We start from the raw sequence: 20,287 nt of genomic DNA, 5'->3' as shown, positions 1-20,287 counted from the left end.
AGCGTACCGGAACGGTATCCAGTGCTTCGGGCAGAATCCGGTATGTCCATACCAGGGCGTACCGCCTGCAACCCATCACTAGGTTACAAATAAAACCAAGTGGTCTCAATGGCTCTCAAACGACCAACCTTCATATTGCTAATGAACAGATGACTGTAAGGAATATAAATCCTTCCATTCCCCGCCATTCAATCAGAACTGAAGTTTCTTGGATGAGAAGCAAAATGTTTTCAAGAAAAAAACAACCATGAAAGTCCAGTTGCCTTTAAAAAAAGCATCTTTGGGTCTTCATCCACAGTTTAATATGAATTGACATGGGTGTGAAAAACTATGCTCTAAATCTTGCATACAAGTACAGTAGTTCTCCACTTATGACCACTCGACCATTCGTTATGTGAGCATTCAAAGTTATAATGCTGCTGAAAAAAAGTGGCATGCTCCTTGCACTTATAGTACTTAGACTTATATACCACTTCACAGTGCTTTTCAAGCCCTCTCTAAGCGGTTTACAGAGTCAGTATTTTGCCCCCAACAATCTGGGTCCTTATTTTACCCACCTCGAAAGGATGGAAGGCTGAGTCTATCTTGAGCCTGGTGAGATTCGAACTGCCAAATTGCAGGCTGTCGGAAGTCAGCAGAAGTAGCCTGCAAAACTGCATTCTAACCATTGTGCCCCGGCAGCTCTAATTACCACCACAGGGTCCCAAAGGTCATGTGATCATAATTCAGCAGCTTGGTAACTGGCATGTCTCTATGTACTGCCCCAGAGTCTGGTGGTGATTTGCATAGCTGGACTCCAGTAAGCAAAGTCACTGGGAAAAGTAAGCTTTGCTTAATGAAACCATTTTCTAACACATGTGACAAAAAAGATCATAACATTGTGTACAGTCACATAATGACTCACTAAATGACTGCACTGCTTAATAATGAAAGTTCCAGTCCAATTGTGGTCAAAAATCAGGGACTACCTGTAATTTTGATGGCTCTTAGTTGGTTTGGCAAGGCATCTTAAGACGTAGCAATCTTATGCATGAGTCTCATAGCTAGACATTCATTTTTTCCCCTCCAGTCACTCTCCCTTGTATTTGAGAAAGTAAACTGCTGATCAGAGCTCTCTGGAAAAGTGATACAAATAAAATCTGGCAGTCAGATGTATTAGAGATATTTCAATAACCAATAGCATGTGTTCATTTTCAAGAGAATAAATTATTTTTAATTTATTGTAAAAAAAATGTAAAAAAATATTAAGTTTTTTTCCTCTCTCTTTTTTTATCTGAGTCAGTTTTAGTCACTGCCTTTTCAAAACATTTTTATTTCATTGCTTTATTTATATACCCCCTCTTGTTTTTAAATCTGTATGCTGTGTTCTGGCTTATTTAATATTTTTATTTTGCTATCCCTTGTAAATCCCTTATGAGGATGATATTTATTTATTTATTTATTTATTTATTTATTTATTTATTTATTAATTATTTATTTATTTAATTATTTAATTATTTATTTATTTATTTATTTATTTATTTATTTATTTATTTATTTATTTATTAGACTTATATACCGCTTCATAGAGCTTTCACCCTCTCTAAGCGGTTTACAAATTTTTTAGCAAATTGAGTCAGCAACTTGCCCCCACAGTCCGGGTCCTCATTTCACCCACCTCGGAAGGATGGAAGGCTGAGTCGACCTTGAGCTGGTGAGATTTGAACCACTGAACTGCAGATCACAGTCAGCTAAAGTGGCCTGCAGTACTGCACCCTAACCACTGCGCCACCTCGGCTCCTAGTTTTATTCCAAAACATGATTTTAAAAATACCAATAGTAATAATTATGAAATTGTTATAATGAAACAATAAAGCATTTGGTATTACAATTACAGGTATATCCTCGACTTACAAAAGTTCATTTTGTGACCATTCAAAGTTACAACAGCACTGAAAAATGTGGCTTATGGCCATTTGTCACAGTTATGATCTTTGCAGCATCCCCATGGTCATATGATCAAAATTCAGATGCTGGGCAACTGGTTCATATTTATGATCATTGCTGTGTCCCAAGGTCCTTTTGTGATCTTCTGACAAGCAAAGTCAATAAGGAATCCAGATTCATTTAACAACTGGGTTACTAACTTATCAACTGCAGTGATTCATTTGACAACTGTGGCAAGAAAAGTTGTATAATGGGGCAAACCCACTTAATAAACGCCTCACTTAAAATTTAGGGCTGAATTGTGATTGTAAGTTGAGGACTACCTGTATTTATTATGGCTTTGTACTAAAGAAATACTGCTCCAACACAATAACTAACTATATATTTAAATGAGCTCCTGAAACCTCATATTTGTTGATGTTTGTGTTTAAAGGGGAGTTGATCATGTAGATATTATATTCATTTCCATTCAAGAAGTTCCCATGCTTGTTTTAGCTGGCTGTATATAAGGGGAGCCCTTTCTAAATTGGCCTCCCCAATATACTCAGTTCCCCTTCTAATTACATAAATTATTTTTATACTAGCTCAGGGTAATGGGAAATTATTTTATTTATTTATATTTCAAAGTATACAATTGCCCACTTCAAGTCATGACTCTGGATGGCTAACAACAATTAAAAAGCATAATAAAACCTACAAATAATAAGCAACACACACACACACAATCAGAAGCAAAGGTAAAAACAGAACAATTAAGTTATAGCCTACTCTAAGGCAAGGTTTCTCAACCTTGTGAACTTATTCCCATGCTGGCTGGGGAATTCTGGGAGCTGAAATCCGCACCTCTTATAGTTCACAAACTTGAGAGACATTGGTCTCAGGCAGAGGTGTGAAACTCATGTCATCACAGTGGCGTCACGTGACATATTGAGACTTTTCCCCCCTTCTCTAAATTGGGCATAGGCGTGGCCCAGCGTGTGACACATCTGGCCATAGGCTGAGGATTTGACAGTCCTAGTCTAAGGAATTAAATAGCCTAGATTGAAAAGGTTACTTTATAGGTTCAGGTTCAATTAAACCAGGGTTTTACATAGAGTAGGATGCTGGAATTGGTGTGGGAAGAAGTAATATTATAATTAAAGTGACCAGATTTTGAGATGGGTAAAGCGGGACACCATTGATGGGGGGGGGGCTCGGAGCACCCAAGCTGTAAAAAAAAAAGCCTTCCCCCGATTGCCTTCCCCCAACTCCCAACCCTTTCAAAAGCCACCCCCATCGCCAGCCTCTCCCAACCAGATCCCTGCCTGCCTCCCCTCGGCTCACCTGGACCAGATTGCTGACGGCGGCTTGCACAGCATGGCTGCAGGGAGAGCAGCACCCGAGAGAAGCGGGCAAAAAAAACCAAACTTCCGACGGCTGAGCCGCTTGGCCCGGGAGCGAGCCTCCTCCTTGCCGCACTGCCACCGCCAGAAAGCCCCCTCTGCCTGAGGCCACCGGACGGCTGTCACAAAAACATTGCCCGTTGGCGCACAGGAGGGGAGGGATCCTCGCCCCTTGTTGGGCGCTTCGAGCGAGCCGAGCAGGGGTAGGGAAACCACTGCCCTCTAAACGCCACATCAGGAATGACACTTCAGAGAAATAAAAACTTTTTTTTAACGGCGTCCTTTTTAAAATTGATGATTCAGCGTCTTTTCTTTCTTTTGGAAAATTGGGACTTTTTGAACACATCGCGGGACATGGGACAAATTTTGAAAAATCGTGACTGTCCCGCCAAAAGCGGGACCTCTTGTCACCTTAATTATAATTCAATTCAAAGGCCTTTTAAACAACAGTGATTGATGTTTTCTTGTAGCTATTTTATACAAACTATCTATCCTTGGGAGGCATTTTGCCTTTGGTGGCAGCCTAGAAATATTTTAATACATAAATTAATGTTTGCAAAGAAAAAAAAACATTGCTGCTGATATTATGGAGTTATGGTGAATGAAAAAATGTCATATAGATTTTTCAAAGTAATAACCAAAAGTTTTATATCATGTGAACACAATTTTGGCAGCCAGTGCTATGCTGTCAGCACAACAGTGCTAATGTACCTTTCATACTTGCATTTATCCTTATTTACATCATTATTAAGAAGAATGACCATGTTATCATCTTAACAGATTTTGCTCCTCTTTTCATATAAACTAAACTCCTGGCTGACTTCGCATTTTCTTTTTCAAAGAAAAATAGTCAAAAGGTGAAGATCTATAAGATAAATAATGTGATATATTTGTTTTATCTGCTTTATTAACTGATCATTTCTAGATTCCTCCTATCCTCCTCTACCTAGGTGGAAATCACCCAAAAGTACAGCCTGGACCTCCCTTTGGAACTAACCAAGGTATGATCTAACCATCAGGTGTAACTTTTTCAGCTGAAGAGCAAAAATAGAGTGCGGCTGAATAAAAGATTATTCTGCTACAATTCTAAATCCCCATTGCCCTTTTCTGTTTCCAGGGAACCTTCAAAATAGTTTTATATCTGTCTGCGTCTAAAGATCAAAATAAGGCTGCTCAGTGGGAGTAGTCTTGATTTACTTCCCTTGCACTGATCTACTATGTGTTATCAAAATACAGCTTAGAAGTAAGAAAATTTGTCCCTGTGAAAATGCTTTCTGAAATAGGAAAATCCCTACTTTTTGTGAGCTGGCTGGTAACATACTTGTAAACAGGCCTCAGGGTAGCTGCAGACTAATCAAGATGGTGACTACAGTAGTATGATCTAAGATCTGTCTGTTTTTTGTGTACATTGCAACAAAAAATAAACACAGTTTTGATCACATTGTAATGGGTGCAATATTGACTTTCTTTTTTTACCATTTTTTTTATCCTGCCATTTCCCCTGAGAATTTTCAAATGAAAATAGAATTATAGTTTCTTGCTTTTTTCCTCTCTTCTATCCCCATTCTTTTTTCCATGTCTGTTATATACTTTAATGAAAGTTCTTTATACTCTCACTTCCTCTAAGAGATGATGCACACTGACAACACACAGTTTACATCAGTCTGAAATAAGTGGTTGTATGTCCAGATGGAAGCACACTAGATACCTTCAGAGGAATAAGAGGCTTTTCAAATAAGCCCTATTCCATAGGATTCCTATCTCAGAAACATACCCACACATTCATGGTATAAGAGGTCCTTCTAATAGTATGCCCAGGAAAAAAAACCACACAACTAGGATGAAATCACATAATTTTCTGACCTATCTCTTCTGAAAAACAGCTATAGCTCAAACTTTTAAGCACTTGGACTTCAGTATTGTCAGTGGCTTGGCCTCTAGTAGAGGTCTCCAATGATTTAGTGTGAAGGGAGAATGTGAGGGGCAGAAGTGCACTACTGGAGAGGGGGTTCATCTCCCAGACCAGTTTCAGCTTCACACTGGGCTCCGATTTGAAGCAAGACGCCAGCTGGCTAGTTGCTCTCCTGGACTGCAAGAGTTTTCCAGTCTGTGATGAAGCGTGTGGGGAAAAATGTACTCTGCATAAGCTGAAATTTGAACTAAAAATGAAAACAAGGCTGGAATAAAGCCCCAGACAATGGATCAGATAAGGAGAGCTAATCTTTCAAACTCATTCAGACCTATAAAGTTCAATGATTAAAATCATCAGCTGTTCTCAGCTTGTGACACATGGTGGACTATTCTTGGCAGACTCCAGAAGTTTGCTCTATGTGGCAATACATGTGCCTGAAAGCAATTGGACCTGGGTTTACTAAAAGAAAATGTGGGATTACAAAGACTTGTAATCTGCAGATAAACCAACAGCAAAGGAGAGTGAATCTAAAATTTGTGCCTTTTACATCTGCTTAAAAGAATCCAATTTTTTTCTGTGTTAAGCTCAATTCCTGGAAACTCAAGGGACTTCTCCCATGCAATTTTCTTAGCAGCAGTACCAAAGTGGTTTACCATTACTTTCTTTCTGAATGCTTTTCACTTCCCACTCAAACCTACAATGGTGGTGGCCTCCCATCCTAACATCCAACTCTACTCAGCTTTGTGCTTGGATGCATGATGCAGCAATTCATATTTTTTCCACAAAGCACAACATGGTATGTAAAGTTCTTCTCTCTTTGGTCATAACTAGCTAGTTAATTATAACCACACATTGGTGAAATGGGTTAAATTCTATGATAGCAACTGGCCGAAACCATCCTGTGAGATTTGAACTTTGATCACACTAGACTTAGTTAGACAATCTATTCCAGTATTTCTCAACCTTAGCAACTTTAAGTTTTGTGGACTTCAATACCCAGAATTCCCCAATCAACATTTTAACTTTCTAAGCCAGCCAACATGCTACATTACTAAGGATGAGAGACATTGTTTATTCTAATTGTTGTGCCATGATCCTACATGGTCTAATTAGAATTAAAAGATGAAGGAATGGTTCCCTGAGCCAAGCACATCCCATTAAGACAACCCCTTTATTTTTGAGAAAGCCTAAACATGTCCCTGCTTTGCATTTTAATTTAGTAGGCTAAGTACTAAGCACTGCAGATGTTGTAATGAATGAAATGTACCTTGAGTAATTTTGAGAATTTTTATAGTCGATCAACCAAAAATCAGAACAAGGCACCAGTTCCTACAGCAAAAACCAGATATGATAATTTGGACTAATATAGGGAAATGATCTTAAACCCAGCATGCTAAAGATAGTGAAGGGACATACAGTTCCCAGCAAGTTTATTAGCATTTATTTTTTATTGTGATTGGCATTTGGGAAACAAACTTTTCTGTTTCAAATTCTTTTTTTTTTGTCAATTGCTTCTGCAATAATCCCAAAGTTAATACTGAAAAGCAACAGAAAACATTCCTTTTTATAACTTTTGATGGATAGCTAAGCTTGGCTGGTTAGATGTATTTTCTAGGATCAAAATAAGGACGGATTTTAAGGGAACATAATTTAGACAAAGAGGACACAAAGGGTTTAGAAGGACTGGCTCAGTGGGTGTTGGGTCAGCTCCCAAATGGGTGGCCTTGATAACCTCTCTTTGAGAGGAGGGGGAGGGCAGCCTTCAGGGGCAGAGTTGGGTTTAGCAACTCCCTCTTTATCAGGCCACCGGCCTTGAGCAGCGCCTTGTATAGCTCGACGGTCGCGTTCCATAAACCCAAGGAAAGAAAGCATCTTTCCGCTTCGCGATCCAGCCTGAATTTTCTTCTCGGTTCCGAGAGACGAGGCGGTCCCTTCTCAGGCCGGCAACTTTGGGCGCCAATGGCCAAGCCCGCATTACGTCCGGACCATCTAGAGAGATTTTTTCAGGCAAATGAAAGCTCAAAATTGTCAACTAAGGAAAGTATGCACTGATTGTCGCTCTCTGCACATGTTCAGTTAAAAGCGGTTTTCTCTGCTCCTTGCGATTGGTTGACAATGGACCATAGTCAAACATAATAACGACGACAACGATTCTGACCAATGACGATAACGATAATAAAAGTCGTGGAGTCCAATCTCTGCTCTGCAATTCAAAAGCCGGCACTCGGCTACCCGTCTACTTTAAGAACCTCAGGCTATTCTCTGGCCCGGATTCCAATTGAGCAACGGGATCAATTCAGACGTTATCAGGAGGGCTGTTATGTTTCGGAAGAACACATATCCCTCAAAAATATCGACCCAGAAATATTTAGAAAAAAACAAATACCCGGACTCGAATATCTTCTCTCGCTCCCATAGTGCCTCGGAATTTTTCAGCGTATTAAAATTAAACGAAGGGTAGGGGAAGTTGTTCATTAGCAAGCCGCGAAGAGATTTCCAATAGGTGATCCCCTGATCCGGATTAAACAAGTTGTAGATCCCAGAAACCCGCTTTTGTTGGAATTTTGTTCAGAATCCGTTTGCCGATCTGGAGCATTTTTTTCCTTTTCTTTTTTCTTCTTTTTTCTTTGCTTTCTAATTACTGTAATTCGATGGAGTTCAGAAAGTCCAATAACCCTAAAATGTCCAGCGGTAACAACTTCTGGGGATGGACTTCAAAACGATAAAACGGCCGCTAAAAATAATATTCAATTAAAAAATATAATGGTGAAACACAAGAAAGTGCCCTCGGAGAAATTTAGAATGTGAATACGATCCTCTGTAATGTTGCCCCAATGGATCGGAGCCTGGGAGATCAAAGATTAGCAACCAAGAGTACATTGCATCTTAGCCTAGTAGTTTAAGGTCCGTTAAATTCTATCATCCTTACGCTTTTAGTATTTATTTATACCCTGCTCTTATTATCATAAATAACTCCAGATAGCCAACATACATAGTACTCCTAATTTCCCCAGAACTGTGAAATGGATTGGGCTGAGAGCGAGCGATCGGTCCAGTCACCGGCCAGTTTCCGTATCTTGGATGGTGGGACTAGAACTCACAATTTCTACTAGAGCCAAATTGGCGCCCCCCAAACACTCTTCCTTATACTTCGTCTAAGTGTGTGTGTTACGTTGAGATAGCACCATAAATAAAAGTTGGGTAGTAAGCAAAAATGGGTCCTAGATAGGTTTAAAATAAAACGAATACCCTTTCACATTCATGTCAACGGGCAAAACACGCTTAAACGTTACGGATTAATTAAATCCTGGCTTGTTTAACGAACCCAGCTTTCTGAGCTCTAGCGAAACACTCACAAGCTAACATCCCAGTGGGTTCCGCCAACGTGCATGGCGCGCATGTGGTTGGCCAGTTGACGGCTCAGCAATGAGACAATTCAGCCAATAATGTCTTGCGGACGGCAGCGTGAGGTTTTTTTTTATTTTAAAGATGGCAGCCGCGACGCACCTAAAAACCGTCAGCGGTCCAATGACAACGTCTCGGCCGCCATCTTGACTTTTCTGACCACACTCAGCGAACACCGTCTCTTGTGAGATTTGAAATGACATTATAGTACTGTAGAAAAACTTGGATGGATAAAAGTGCCACAAGGTCGTGGCTATTAGTGACTGGAAAAGAGACTCCCTTTTTCAACAGCCCAAAGGATCACAGGTCTCTCGACCTTTGAATGCTAAGAACATCGGTTTCCTTACTCCCAAATAAATGCATATAAAAGCCTGGCGCGCTGCAATCCGGGGGATGTTTAGCAAACCATCTTGCATAGCGTCTGTTTAGGGATCAGTCCGGAGTGGTTTGTTTTTGCCTGGTTCGGGGATCGAGGATTGCAATATGTTGGCCAGGCGAGCGAGAAAGCGAGCCGGCGCCTTTTTCTCAAACCAAAGAGGCGGCTTGTGTCGCTTGATTTCCTTTTTGATACACCAGTTTTAAGAGGGGTGGGTTTTTCCTTTACTTGGGAGTAAACCTCCGTGGACCTGTGAATTTGCAAAGCAACGTAATCCAAACCAGGGCAGGCCGGAAAAGAAAAGGAAACGAAACGAAGAGTTGGGGACTGCAGGCAGCCTGGCCAGGCGCTTGTATATTCGTGCTGGACGCGCCCCGTCACGTTTCTCTTCCGGCTCTACCTTGCAGTTTTGGGAGCAGCGGGTGGATGAAGTCAGTCGAGCTTCCAAAGGCCTGCTTTATTCCAGCTCAGCCGCCGCCTCGGAAGAAAGCGATTTTGAATTTTCAGCGGTGTTGTGTGATTGTATAAACGGATCTGGATTCGGATTTTTAAAAATGTTATTCTAAACAGGTCCAAAGTGCATCTTATCGAAGTCAGTGAGAGATTGGCTCCAAACGCATAGAGATAGGGTCAAGTTGGCTGGATCTTTTTCTCTGAAATCTGTACTACTTAAATCATTAGTAACTTTCAATATTTGCTATAACAACTACTACCCAATAACCTGAATATACTGAGAAAAAAAGAACCTGCTATGTTTAGTGGACATTTTTGGTCTTGAATGGCCCTAGAATAAATTGTATTAAAACAGCTTTTCTGGCAAAATTCCAATTCCTAAATTACTCAGGTGTGCCCAAAATGTATGACAAGTGCCTTTCATTCATAGGAAACAGCTGTATCAGTCCTTACCTATTTGATTTCAGAGACAAGATAAAGATTGATAAGTGAAATGGAACAGGACTTCTGAGCCTTGCAAAATAATAGATTCTTTTCACAGACAAACAACTGCAGAGGAATATTCGCAGCCTGTCTTGCTGAATGCTGTTACCGAATTTAGAAATGGAGTGCCATGAAAACCTGCATGAGCAGAGAATTTGGGACATCAATCTCACACATACAGTATACCACAAATTTGGTTCATTTCATTGACCCAATCTGTGTTGGGCTTGGAAAGATCTCCCCATTGCTGCTACATCAATAAGCCTTAAAGAGGGCGAAGGATTGCACGATTGACTGAATTCCTTCCAAGATGATTTCATTCAAACTCTCAAAAACTTTCCAGGTGTCATTTTAAAATTTCACCTAACATTCTGCTCTCTGCGTCCCAAGGAAATATCCCTTTGAAAACCCTAAGCTTTTCATTAGTTTTATAAACCGAATTAATCTTGAAAAGGCCACTGAGATAAAAATGAACAAAATGTCTCTGAGAACATTCTCTCTCCTTGATTTGGATCCAGAACACTAAACAAACAAAACCTGTCATGGTTTGAAAGCTGGTCCAATCCCCTGGTCACAATGAGAGATGATCATGTAGACATGTGAGCAAAATGCATGTCTGCTTTTTGATTTTGTTGAATATCTCACCAGGCTTGTTTTTAATTTGATCAATAAATGCTTTATTGACATTTGAGGAATTGTATATGAGTGGGCTTTTATTCACTGTTGCTTAATTATTATAAGAACCTGCCAAATATACAGTATACATCCACAATCTGGTGCACAGGTACAAAACCATGCAATTTGTGAAGCCAAAGGAGTTCAACTTTCAATAGGACATATTGATTCTTGCCTCTCCACTTCTGGTTTCAAACTGTTACATAGCTAGATGCCTGGGTGGATGGATGAGATTGTGTGTGCATATGCAGGAGGAAAAAGGGCAGGGACTTGATGTGTCTCTCTAATCTAAACAGCAGAAGGCATCACAGACTGAAAAAACTGGGATTGTGGGAATTATGATCTCCTCTTTTTGCCCTCTCCTTGTTGGATTGAGTACAATGTAGAAATTCCTGTTCTGATGGATTAGTAATCAAGACTGGGTTTATATCACCACAAAGATAGTTGGATGAGGCTTAAGATGCTATAAAACATTTGTGAGGAAGATGGGTATTGCCAGGGTCCTAGAACTTCAGGTTACCTAATGCTCCTGTTTTAAAAGCACATTGGCAATTTCTAACTGTAAAGCAGCTTTGTTCTATGGTTGACCTCAGTTTGCCCAGGAGACTCCTAAATATCCTTTTTGTGTCTGAAAGAATCTTAACTCTCAATAGGGGCCTCTCAAAACTCCACCTGGGATGCCTGAAGCAGAAAGATACCCTGAACGGTTGATTTAATTGACAGAAAACAGGATACAAAACAAATGCCCTTTGGGTGTCTTACATAAATACTTAACAACAGCCCTCAAAATATGCTTGTAATGATTTTTAAAAATTAAACGATTGTGGGAGGGGGGGAAATCCAGCCTGCAAGAGGAGGAATTTGGTTGGTCCCTTGGGCAAGTAGAGGAAGAGTTCTGAAAAGTTGCGACTGCCCTTAGGATCTATTTTCACATCTCAGGGACCTTCCACCCTGAGAAAAGGTGAGCTTGTGTGAGGAAAGATAATATCATACCTTGAGGACAAGGCTGGCAAACCATTCCTCAGACTCACTTAAGCAGGGCGGCTCAACATACAGGTGTCTGCCTCAGTTTGCATTGAGGACATAAGTAAGTACCGCCCAATCTTGAGTTCATTTCAGCTGCAAAAAATGCTGGGGAAGAGCACTCGAGTTCTATTCATTCCTTCTCTTTCATGGTCTCTCGCACTGGGGACAGATACCTCAACAGCCAGTGCAGTCTCCCTCTGCCTGGTCTGCCAGGAGAACTCCAAACTATTTGGAGGGCAGCCCTCTGCGCAGGAGCGGGAGGGGGAAAAACCAGAAGTAGTTTCCTCCAAGCCAGGATTAGTAGAATCCCCTTCCTTCCTTCCTTCCTTCCTTCCTTCCTTCCTTCCTTCCTTCCTTCCTTCCTTCCTTCCTTCCTTCCTTCCCTCCCTCCCTCCCTCCCTCCCTCCCTCCCTCCTTCCTTCCTTCCTTCTTCTTCAAAGTGGAAAATACAAGGAACACCATCCATCAGAGCGCGAGAGTGGACCAATCCCATGAATGAGCAGCATACTGGGGACGCAGCCTCAAGAACCTGAAAGGGGGTGTTAATTGCAATAATGATTTTTAAAGGTGGGGAATTGTTTGTTTCTATTTCTTCCCTAAATATATGTAGCATCCTACGTTTCTCCCAGAAGTTAAGGAAATTTAGGGAAAGAATTATAAGTTTTATGCCCACAACCCAGTAAGGTAGGCTCAGTTCGTGTAACAGAAAGTGTGACTTGCCCTAATCACCCATTGAACTTCCAGAACTATAGATAGACTTGAACCCTGTCTCCTTGCCCAATGTTTTAGCAACTACTTCCGAGGTAGGGACAGGATGGCACGGAGAGGAGCCCCTGCGGCTGCTCTATTTTGCAGACTCAGCTTCCATTTCTTTCTTTGGCTGCTGCTTGGCAGGGTGGTCTTAGGAGACGCGGTGGTGGGGTTGAGGGGAGAGATATTATTTTGAAATATTATACAGTTTTGGCATACGAATCCTTAAACCAGGTGTAAATTCCAGCAGTTTCTAAAGTTTCTCTGTTTTTGTAGCGTTTTGTTTGGGCTATAAATTAAGAAAAACGCGCCCCCTGTTTCCTGCCTGCTTGGTTTCGTGCCAATAAAGTTGCTGCCAGCCTTGGTTTCGAAAATGTATTTTTCTGAGTCCAATCGGAATGGACGTGTCTGTGCTTTTTGTCCCAAAGACCGCCATCCTATGGCCCTTCCGTAAAGTCTACTTTAGACTTTTGTGCGACTCGTTTTCAAAGGCAAGAATTTCTTTCAGCGAAGCAGTAATGTAACAATCACGCACTTTAACCTTTTCAAAAAGCTGTATACCCAAAGTAGCAGTCCAGTTTTCATATGGCATCCCTTCCATTTCTAAACTTTTATTAGCTGGTTAGCCGAAACAGACTCGGCACGAGAGCGAGCGAAGATGGTGTCCACTCACCTGGAGAGCTTCTCCTATTTCGTCTCTCGCCCAAAACTCGCGCTCGCCGAAATTCGGGTTTGCGGCGGGTCGGAAAAACCGGCCGACACTGGACACAAATGGCTCAGTTCGACTCAGAGGGAATAAGTTCTTTTAATTTCCAGTCACTTTCCTGGCCAGCACTGCATCAGTTTGGGTGCCCGTTAAGATAAGAGGGAAAAGCCAACGAGGGAGACACATAGGCAAGGAACCGGAAGGCTGCCAGGCCGCCGAAGCGGTGACTGGACTGGGATCCTTGCAGCTGCGATCCCCTTTCGAAACGCACAAATCTGAACGACCGTTCACCTTCCAAGTCTGGTAACTTTCAAAAGAGGAGGGCTCCTCCATTTCCCGGGAAAGGACCCCCTGCTCCCCTTTCGGCCGCCTTTCCGGTATTACACCCTGCAGTCTGGGAATAATTGGAGCCGGATCGAAAAGCACCAACAGAGAAGCAGGTGTGGGGAGGGTTGGTGGAACAAAATGTTTGGAAAAAGTCCCAACGAAGAAATGAGGGATTCGCTGACTGACCCATTAACGGAGCAGAGGAAACCTCCGTTTTTATTTTATAAGGAAAACTCGCGCAGGAACAGGGGAAGGGGAAATAAAAATAGGGTAAATTAAAGCTATGAAATAAAACCCAAACAGAAAGACCGTTTTCTCATTTAAAAAAAAGAATGATTTCCCCCCCCCCCCAATGGGGGAAAAAACAGGGGGAGGAATCTCCTTGCCGTTGCCTGTAGGAGAATTTCGCTTCCAGCGCCCTCCCTTTCCTGCCTTGGCGCGCGTAGGCTTTGGTGGCTCCCCCCCCCCTTTGGGGCCTGGGCACTGCCTCTCCTCCCAGGGCCGGGCTGGCCTTCGCGGGGAGGGCCTGACACTGGGATTGGCATCCCCGCCGAAAGTCCGCTGGCGCCTGACACGGCGCGCCTCTCTCCCTCGCGCGCGGCTGTTTGTTTAGGGTCCTCACGAGCCAATCAGGCTGGCCGGCTGTACTTTTCCGGCGCGGCTGTTGGAGGAGGTGCCTCGCTCGCTCGTTCGCTGCCTGTCAGGCGCCGCTCCGGTCCGCACTCTCCCTTGGCCGCTCGCAGTCCGCCGCAGCCGCGGGAAAGAGGAGCCTCCAGAGCCTCGAGGGCCCAAGAGGTGAGTGGCGCCGGGTCACGAGAGCGCAGGCGAAGCGGACCGTCTTCTTCCCGGGGTGGGTGAAGGGGACACAACCGTCTCCTCACTCCGCCAGGACTCCTTATCTCCGGGCTCTTATCTCGGCTCCGATAGGAGTCGCGAGACGCGAGGGGAGCTCCCGCCGGTGGAAATTAGGTGCCGGGAAGGGCGGGGGGAACAGGGGGGAGAGGCTCTGGGGTGCAACCCCCGGCTGACGAGGGCCTTTGCCAAAGGGAGCCGGCGCCGCGGCCGATGTTCCTTCCCCCTCCCCCGGTTCGGATCACGCCAGGAAAAAGCGGCGATCGCGCAAGGAGATGCACCGCGTTGCAAGACGCGGCCGATCTCTCGGCGAGGTCTCCGGGTAGGGCTGGGCTGGGTCAGGGCAAGGCAAGTCAAGGCGGCGGGGACGAGGAGCGGGGCGGGCGCTGTGTTGATTATGGACGGCTGCCATTACTAAGGTGTGCCGGCCGCAGCGCGGCGGGGTTTGGAGCTGACCCGGTCAATCTAGAGGCAGGGAGAGCGAGAGCGAGCGAAGGAAACGTGGAACAGACTGGCACCAGGGGCCTCCCCACTTCTGATCCAAAGGGAGAGCGGCAGTTTGGGGAGGGCCGAACCAGTCCCGGATCGCTGCTCCCCCTCTAAGCGTGGCGTCTCCTCCGCCGAAAAGATCCCTCTCTACCTGAGGGGGCGAGGGGGGCTACATTTCGACCCCCTCCGGCGGAAACTCTGAAACGCCTCCTCCTTATTTTGCCTGGCTAATTGTTTTCATTCTGGAACGAACTCCAGTGAGTCATTAGCTGAAACCGAAAAGAGCCCAGCCAGAGAGCGGGGAGGGCCGCCTGCGGGTCTTGTCTTACCGGAGGCGCTCCAAGCCCCAACGCCACCCCCCCACCCCCCGTGTCACTCATTCGCTCTGTAAACTACGTCAAAGGAGGGAGTGCCTGTTCGGAGCCAGATTGAGGCTGTTCTGGGGGAAATTCCTGCTCCTTGGAAGATCCAGAGGTGGGACAAAGCCAGGGCTAGCTGGAGATTTTTTAGCCAGGCTGAGGCGCCGCGTTTTCCTGATCGATGGGGTGTTCGGGGTTTGGGGCCGGAGTTGCTCCCAAAGAATAGACCGCCTCCGTTTTCCAGACGGGAAAGCCAAGGTTGAGGAAACCCTTCGGGGTTCCCCAGGGGAAGAAAAGGGTCGGGACCGGCGTTTTAGAGGCCAGCATCAACGGAATTCTCCTTATCCCCCCCCCCCCAAAAGGAGGCAGGAAAGGATCCAGCGATGCCCTTAAAAAGCAAGCTGGGCTGTGAGATGTTATCGAGGTATATGAATGAAACGCTTAAGGGCGTTTGGGCGAAGGCCAAAGGGACCTTAAGCGTCTTGTCCCCTCCAGCTGCTTTATTAGAGCGGTCTGGAAATTGTTTACCGATCCGAATCGTGAAGCAAAGCCTTCCACACATGCTCAGAGACCCTGTTGGTGACCAGATAGAAGGTTGGGCAGAGGGGAGGGGAGTGTCGGTGGAAAAGGAGGCTTGGTCTGGCTGCTGGATCGGGCTAACTTGTCTTTCCTTCCCCCTCCTTCTCTCCCCTCGCAGAGGCTTGTCTTGACCGAGCCGCGGAAGCCAAACGGCGGAAAGCTTGCTCAGCGCCGCAGGGCTGGATGGCCCTGGCCGCGGGCGGCTGGTGCCTGCTGAAGCGCTGCGGTCCCGACGACTCGCCCTGTCCGTTGGCACCCCGGGAACTGCTGGGCCCTTCGCCTTCGCCGTCTTCGTCCTCGGGCTGCTCCCCCAGCGGGAGCGGGGGCCCGCACAACGCCAGGAGCTTCAAGCAGGAGCCCGGAGGCGCCCTCTCGACCTCGCCCCAGATAGGCCTGGCCGAAGGCCGAGCCTTGCTGGGGCCTTTTGTGTCTCTGGCGGCGGCGGCGGCACCCTCGAGCCTGCCCAGCTGGGAGGACTTGCTCCTTTTCGCGGACCTGGATCAGGCCAACAAACTGATCTGGTCAAGCCGCTCCTCGACCAAGCTGAGCCCGGATCCCGCGCCTCCGCCGCCGATCGTCGAGGACATGTACCACCACCCGCATGCCCATCCTCACTCCCAGAGCCTACAGGGCAGCACCTATGACGGAGCGTCTCCGGGCAGCGGCGGAGGCGGCTTCGTGCCTTCCACGGCCGGATCTCCAGTCTACGTGCCCACCACCCGCGTGGGGTCCATGCTGCCCTACCTCCAGAATCCCCCGGGCGTGGGACAGGCTGGGGGATCGTCAGCTTGGCCCTCTCAGGGCGCTCCGGAAAGCCCGTCCTCTTCCTACGGCGCCAGTGCTGGGGGATGCGCCCATCCAGCCTCGGGCCGTTTCTCCTACCCAGCTGGCAGCCCCCCGGCTTCCAACGGCGCCCCCCGGGAACCGGCAGCCTACAGTCCGCGGGAGCAATTCCGGCCGCTGAACGGATCCTACTATAACCCCTACGTGGGCGCCCAGTTCAGCCCGCCAGGCTGGGGAAGTCCCTTCGACAACTCTCTACTGCACTGCCTGCCCAGCCGACCCACCACCCTCGCCGTGAGGCCGTCCAGCGCAGGTAAGAACCCGGGCAGGCGAGACTGATGGGCTACCGAGGCAGGAGCCCAGAACGAAGTCCTCCCGGGCTGAAACTTTTCTGAAGAGGGAAAGAATCTGAGTTTGCTGAGAACGACAGAAACCTTTGCTTGCCAGTTAAGTAGAAACCCTCTGGTGGGCCCGCTAGTAGCTGATAGGCTTTATTTTACTGGTGCTGCTTTTCGGGATTCTGTTTTCCTTTTAGAATATAATTCTTTTTTTTATATGGAATAGAATAGAATTCTTTATTGGTCAAGTGTGATTGGACACACAAGGAATTTGTCGTTGGTGTATATGCTTTCAGTGTGCATAAGGAGAATAAAATACATTCATCAGGAATAAAAAGATACAATACTTAATGATAGTCAAGGTTACTAATAAGCTATCAAATCATATTAGGAAGCAAAGAAAAACAATATTAATTGAAAGATACAAGCAACATGGGTATAGTAATAAATTGGAAGAGATAGCTATTAGGAAGGAAGAGAAGAAGAATAGTAATAAAATCTTAGTAAATTATTTGACAGTGTTGTGGGAATTAGTTGTTAAGCAGAGTGATGGCATGGGGGGGAACTATCCTTGTGTCTAATTGTTCTGGTGTGCAGTGTCCTATATTTTTGATGTTATGTTGTTCCTGTTTTACCACTTTCGAGCATTATGAGCATGGCTGGATAAATGGGAGGCATGTGGCATTGTAGAAAGCCTGGAAAAATCTGAGCAAAATCCGCAGAGAATTTAGGCAGATTTAAAACAGCTCAAAACGAGGTATAAAATGAGCCACAGGTTTTCGTTAAATACTTGAGCACCAGAAAAAATTACAGTGTGTGATCACACACCCCCTTGTGTTTGTTTATGCATCGCTCTTTGTGTGAAAAAGGGTGCTGGGTTCAGCACAGACACAATGGAATGGTGGCAATATGAAGCACCCCAACATGAAAGGCCTCCAAGTTGGTTGCTATCACATTACATTCAACACTCAACCTAGGAGATCCATAGCTGAAAGTAGCTGTGAAAGTTCACTTTTTTACTCATCTAAAGGCAGCTGTAAACCTTCCACGGATCCAGGTCCTGGCTTCAGAATTAGGTCCCCTTGCTTTTCTTGGTGACATTGGAAGCAAGTATTTAAGAGTTGCTGCATCATGTCTTTGTGTCTCTTTAGAGTGAGATAATGTTGAGGCCTGCAAGTATTTTGAATCCCTTTTATGGGCCTTGTATTAGAAGTGGGGATGTGTGGTTGGGATAAATTCCCTTCCTATCATCCAAGCCATTGGGATACCACCTTTAGTGGAATGGTATCTATAGAAAAGCAAAAAATAGGTGGGAGGGGAACAATGTTTGAAACTTGGAAAAGCCTTAAGTGTTTGCAGGAGGGAAGAGATTTTTTAAGAGTTTGGCTGTTGCATAGTTAACCATAATTAAATAGGTTTCACATAATGTACTAACCCTAACCTACTAGTTATGTCTTATGCATGCATTCTGCCTGAGAGGTCCTGGAGAATGGAGAGTGCTTAATTGAACCTCACAATTTCACTATGGAGTAGTTTTTCTCCCTTTTCTTCCCTTCACCAAAGTCCATAATCCAATAAACAGGAGTGTGGAAAGGTTTTTTTTAAATGAGATTTAGAAGTAAATGAAAAATATGTGAAGAGTGGGCCCTTTTGTGTCCTTGGCAAACACCCTCTCTCTATGTGATGATCTGGGAAGGGGTAAAGTAGGGAAAGAATGAAACTTCTTATCCTCACAGAACACACACACACACAAACACACACACACACACACACACACAAAGATGTGAAACCTGATGTTATCTTGGATTGCCAACCTGACCTTCAACGCAAAGAAACAGGAGAAGTATTATGTTCAGAGGGAAGACCACAAAGAAGCCTGTTACCCCATAAAGTTTCCAGAACATGTCCTAATGTTGGGTGTGTGTGGATAGTTGTGGAGACCAGCTCTTTAGTGAGTCTCAAAGTTAGGGAAATGAGGAACCAGAAATACACAAAATATTTTACCTGATCATTTCAAGGAGGAGCAAATTTAAAGGGGTGGGGTGGGGGTTTCTCCCTTAATTCACCTCCATGGAGCTAGCAGAGATAGCAAGGTGGGTCTGCTTCTCTTTCAAATATTGTGTTAGGAAAGACACTCCACTCCACCCCCACCCGAACAAAAGGGCTCCATTGAGTTGGGGAGGTGATTGCATAGGTTAGCCTGTGCTTTGCTTATTTTTCCAGATAACAAGCTGCCCATTAAATTTATTCAAAATGCCTTGGCATCCACTCTGAAGTCTTTCAGGGCCTGATCTGAGCATTAAGGCTATGTATGGTTTAATGTGAGATGATTTGGGAGAAGCATTATGAGTCCTGTTGTCTGCGTGGAGGGAAAATATCCAAGAAGGCAATCTTGCAATCAAGCTGCAAGTGATTTAGTAAAAGTATACTCATTTCAGTTGAACTTAACTATCTTCAAAAGACATGTGGGAATCTGGGACAATCCACCTTTGGGAGGTTCACACAAGGGGTTTGGCCAAACTAAAATGGGTTTAGGTATTTTGTGGTTGAACTGTGATGTGGGAATGCCGATGTCAGCTCAGCATATTGTATGAAGCAGAAATTCCCATTATTACCATACTGCACTGTAGTATGTTCTATTTGTCTGAGCAAAAGCCTGTTATATGAGGTTAGCAATAGTGTTTTGCTACCTCAAGTTTAGCCTGTTGAAAATATTTTAATCATTCTAGGAATCTGTAAGGATATGTCCTTTTATTTTAAAACAGAGAAACCAGGAAATTAAATAGAATTAAATAATTTGTGAGAGGAAGGTGTTTTTAAATCCCAGATGGGAGAAACGTGAACATTACTGGGCATCTCCAGCTATTAGTTTTAGAACAATAAGCAAATGAGAACCAATAAAGCTACTGGGACACTTGTGTTTTTTATCAGAGACAAATCTGTTATTTTAGTTTCTGCATCTGAAAACCAGATACCTGACTATCATATATCATCATTATTTTTCTTTTCCTACTGCCTGTAATGTAAATGATGGTACTAGGATAGATTTAAGAGGAACCAGTTCAAAGTTAAATGTCTTATTGTAATTTCCTTTTCTTTATAAATAAAAAAGGAAATGGGATATAATTTCTTTCAGAAATTTCAGGTTACAATTTGTCACACATTGATAATCAACTATTTTAAATGGAGTGTTTCTAAAGAAGAATTTAATTAAATATATACACGTTAAATATCTCCAGTTGGCCTCTGTACAGAGTGCTTGTTCCAGTAATATCCTTTGAGAAATCCAATCTTCCTATCATATGTAATATATAATTAGGTGCATTGTTGCTTTCCAGGACCTGCAGTTATTACAGCCCCAGCCCCTATATTTTACCGATTGAAGGTCAACATTCACTCCTCAAACTCTTTTCAAATGAGAAACTAAAATGTTTTTTGGGGAGCGGGACAGGTTTGGAAAATGGTA

The 20,287-nt window shown here is 44.4% G+C and overlaps 1 protein-coding gene and 1 long non-coding RNA gene across 2 annotated transcripts in view; one reads left to right on the top strand and one right to left on the bottom strand.

Annotated features, from left to right (window-relative positions):
* LOC106539787 (uncharacterized) overlaps positions 1-13,756 on the bottom strand; it is a 52,919-nt gene extending 39,163 nt beyond the window's left edge. Inside the window, exon 1 of the long non-coding RNA XR_001312836.2 lies at positions 13,062-13,756. This is a non-coding gene — a long non-coding RNA (uncharacterized LOC106539787). The remainder of the gene's footprint in view (positions 1-13,061) is intronic.
* A 360-nt stretch (positions 13,757-14,116) lies between these two features.
* Positions 14,117-20,287, top strand: part of GATA6 (GATA binding protein 6) — a 33,675-nt gene continuing 27,504 nt past the window's right edge. Inside the window, exons 1-2 of the mRNA XM_087707188.1 lie at positions 14,117-14,216; positions 15,819-16,796. Coding sequence (XP_087563314.1) covers positions 15,884-16,796 — 913 coding nt within the window. The 5' untranslated portion in view covers positions 14,117-14,216; positions 15,819-15,883. The remainder of the gene's footprint in view (positions 14,217-15,818; positions 16,797-20,287) is intronic.

Source organism: Thamnophis sirtalis, unplaced genomic scaffold (assembly GCF_051295495.1).
Source record: "Thamnophis sirtalis isolate CommonGarterSnake01/CBP01778 unplaced genomic scaffold, rThaSir2_p1.2 scaffold_2, whole genome shotgun sequence".
NCBI lineage: Eukaryota > Metazoa > Chordata > Lepidosauria > Squamata > Natricidae > Thamnophis > Thamnophis sirtalis.
Note: the sequence above shows the minus strand (reverse complement) of the source record. Positions and strands in the feature narration are given on the sequence as shown.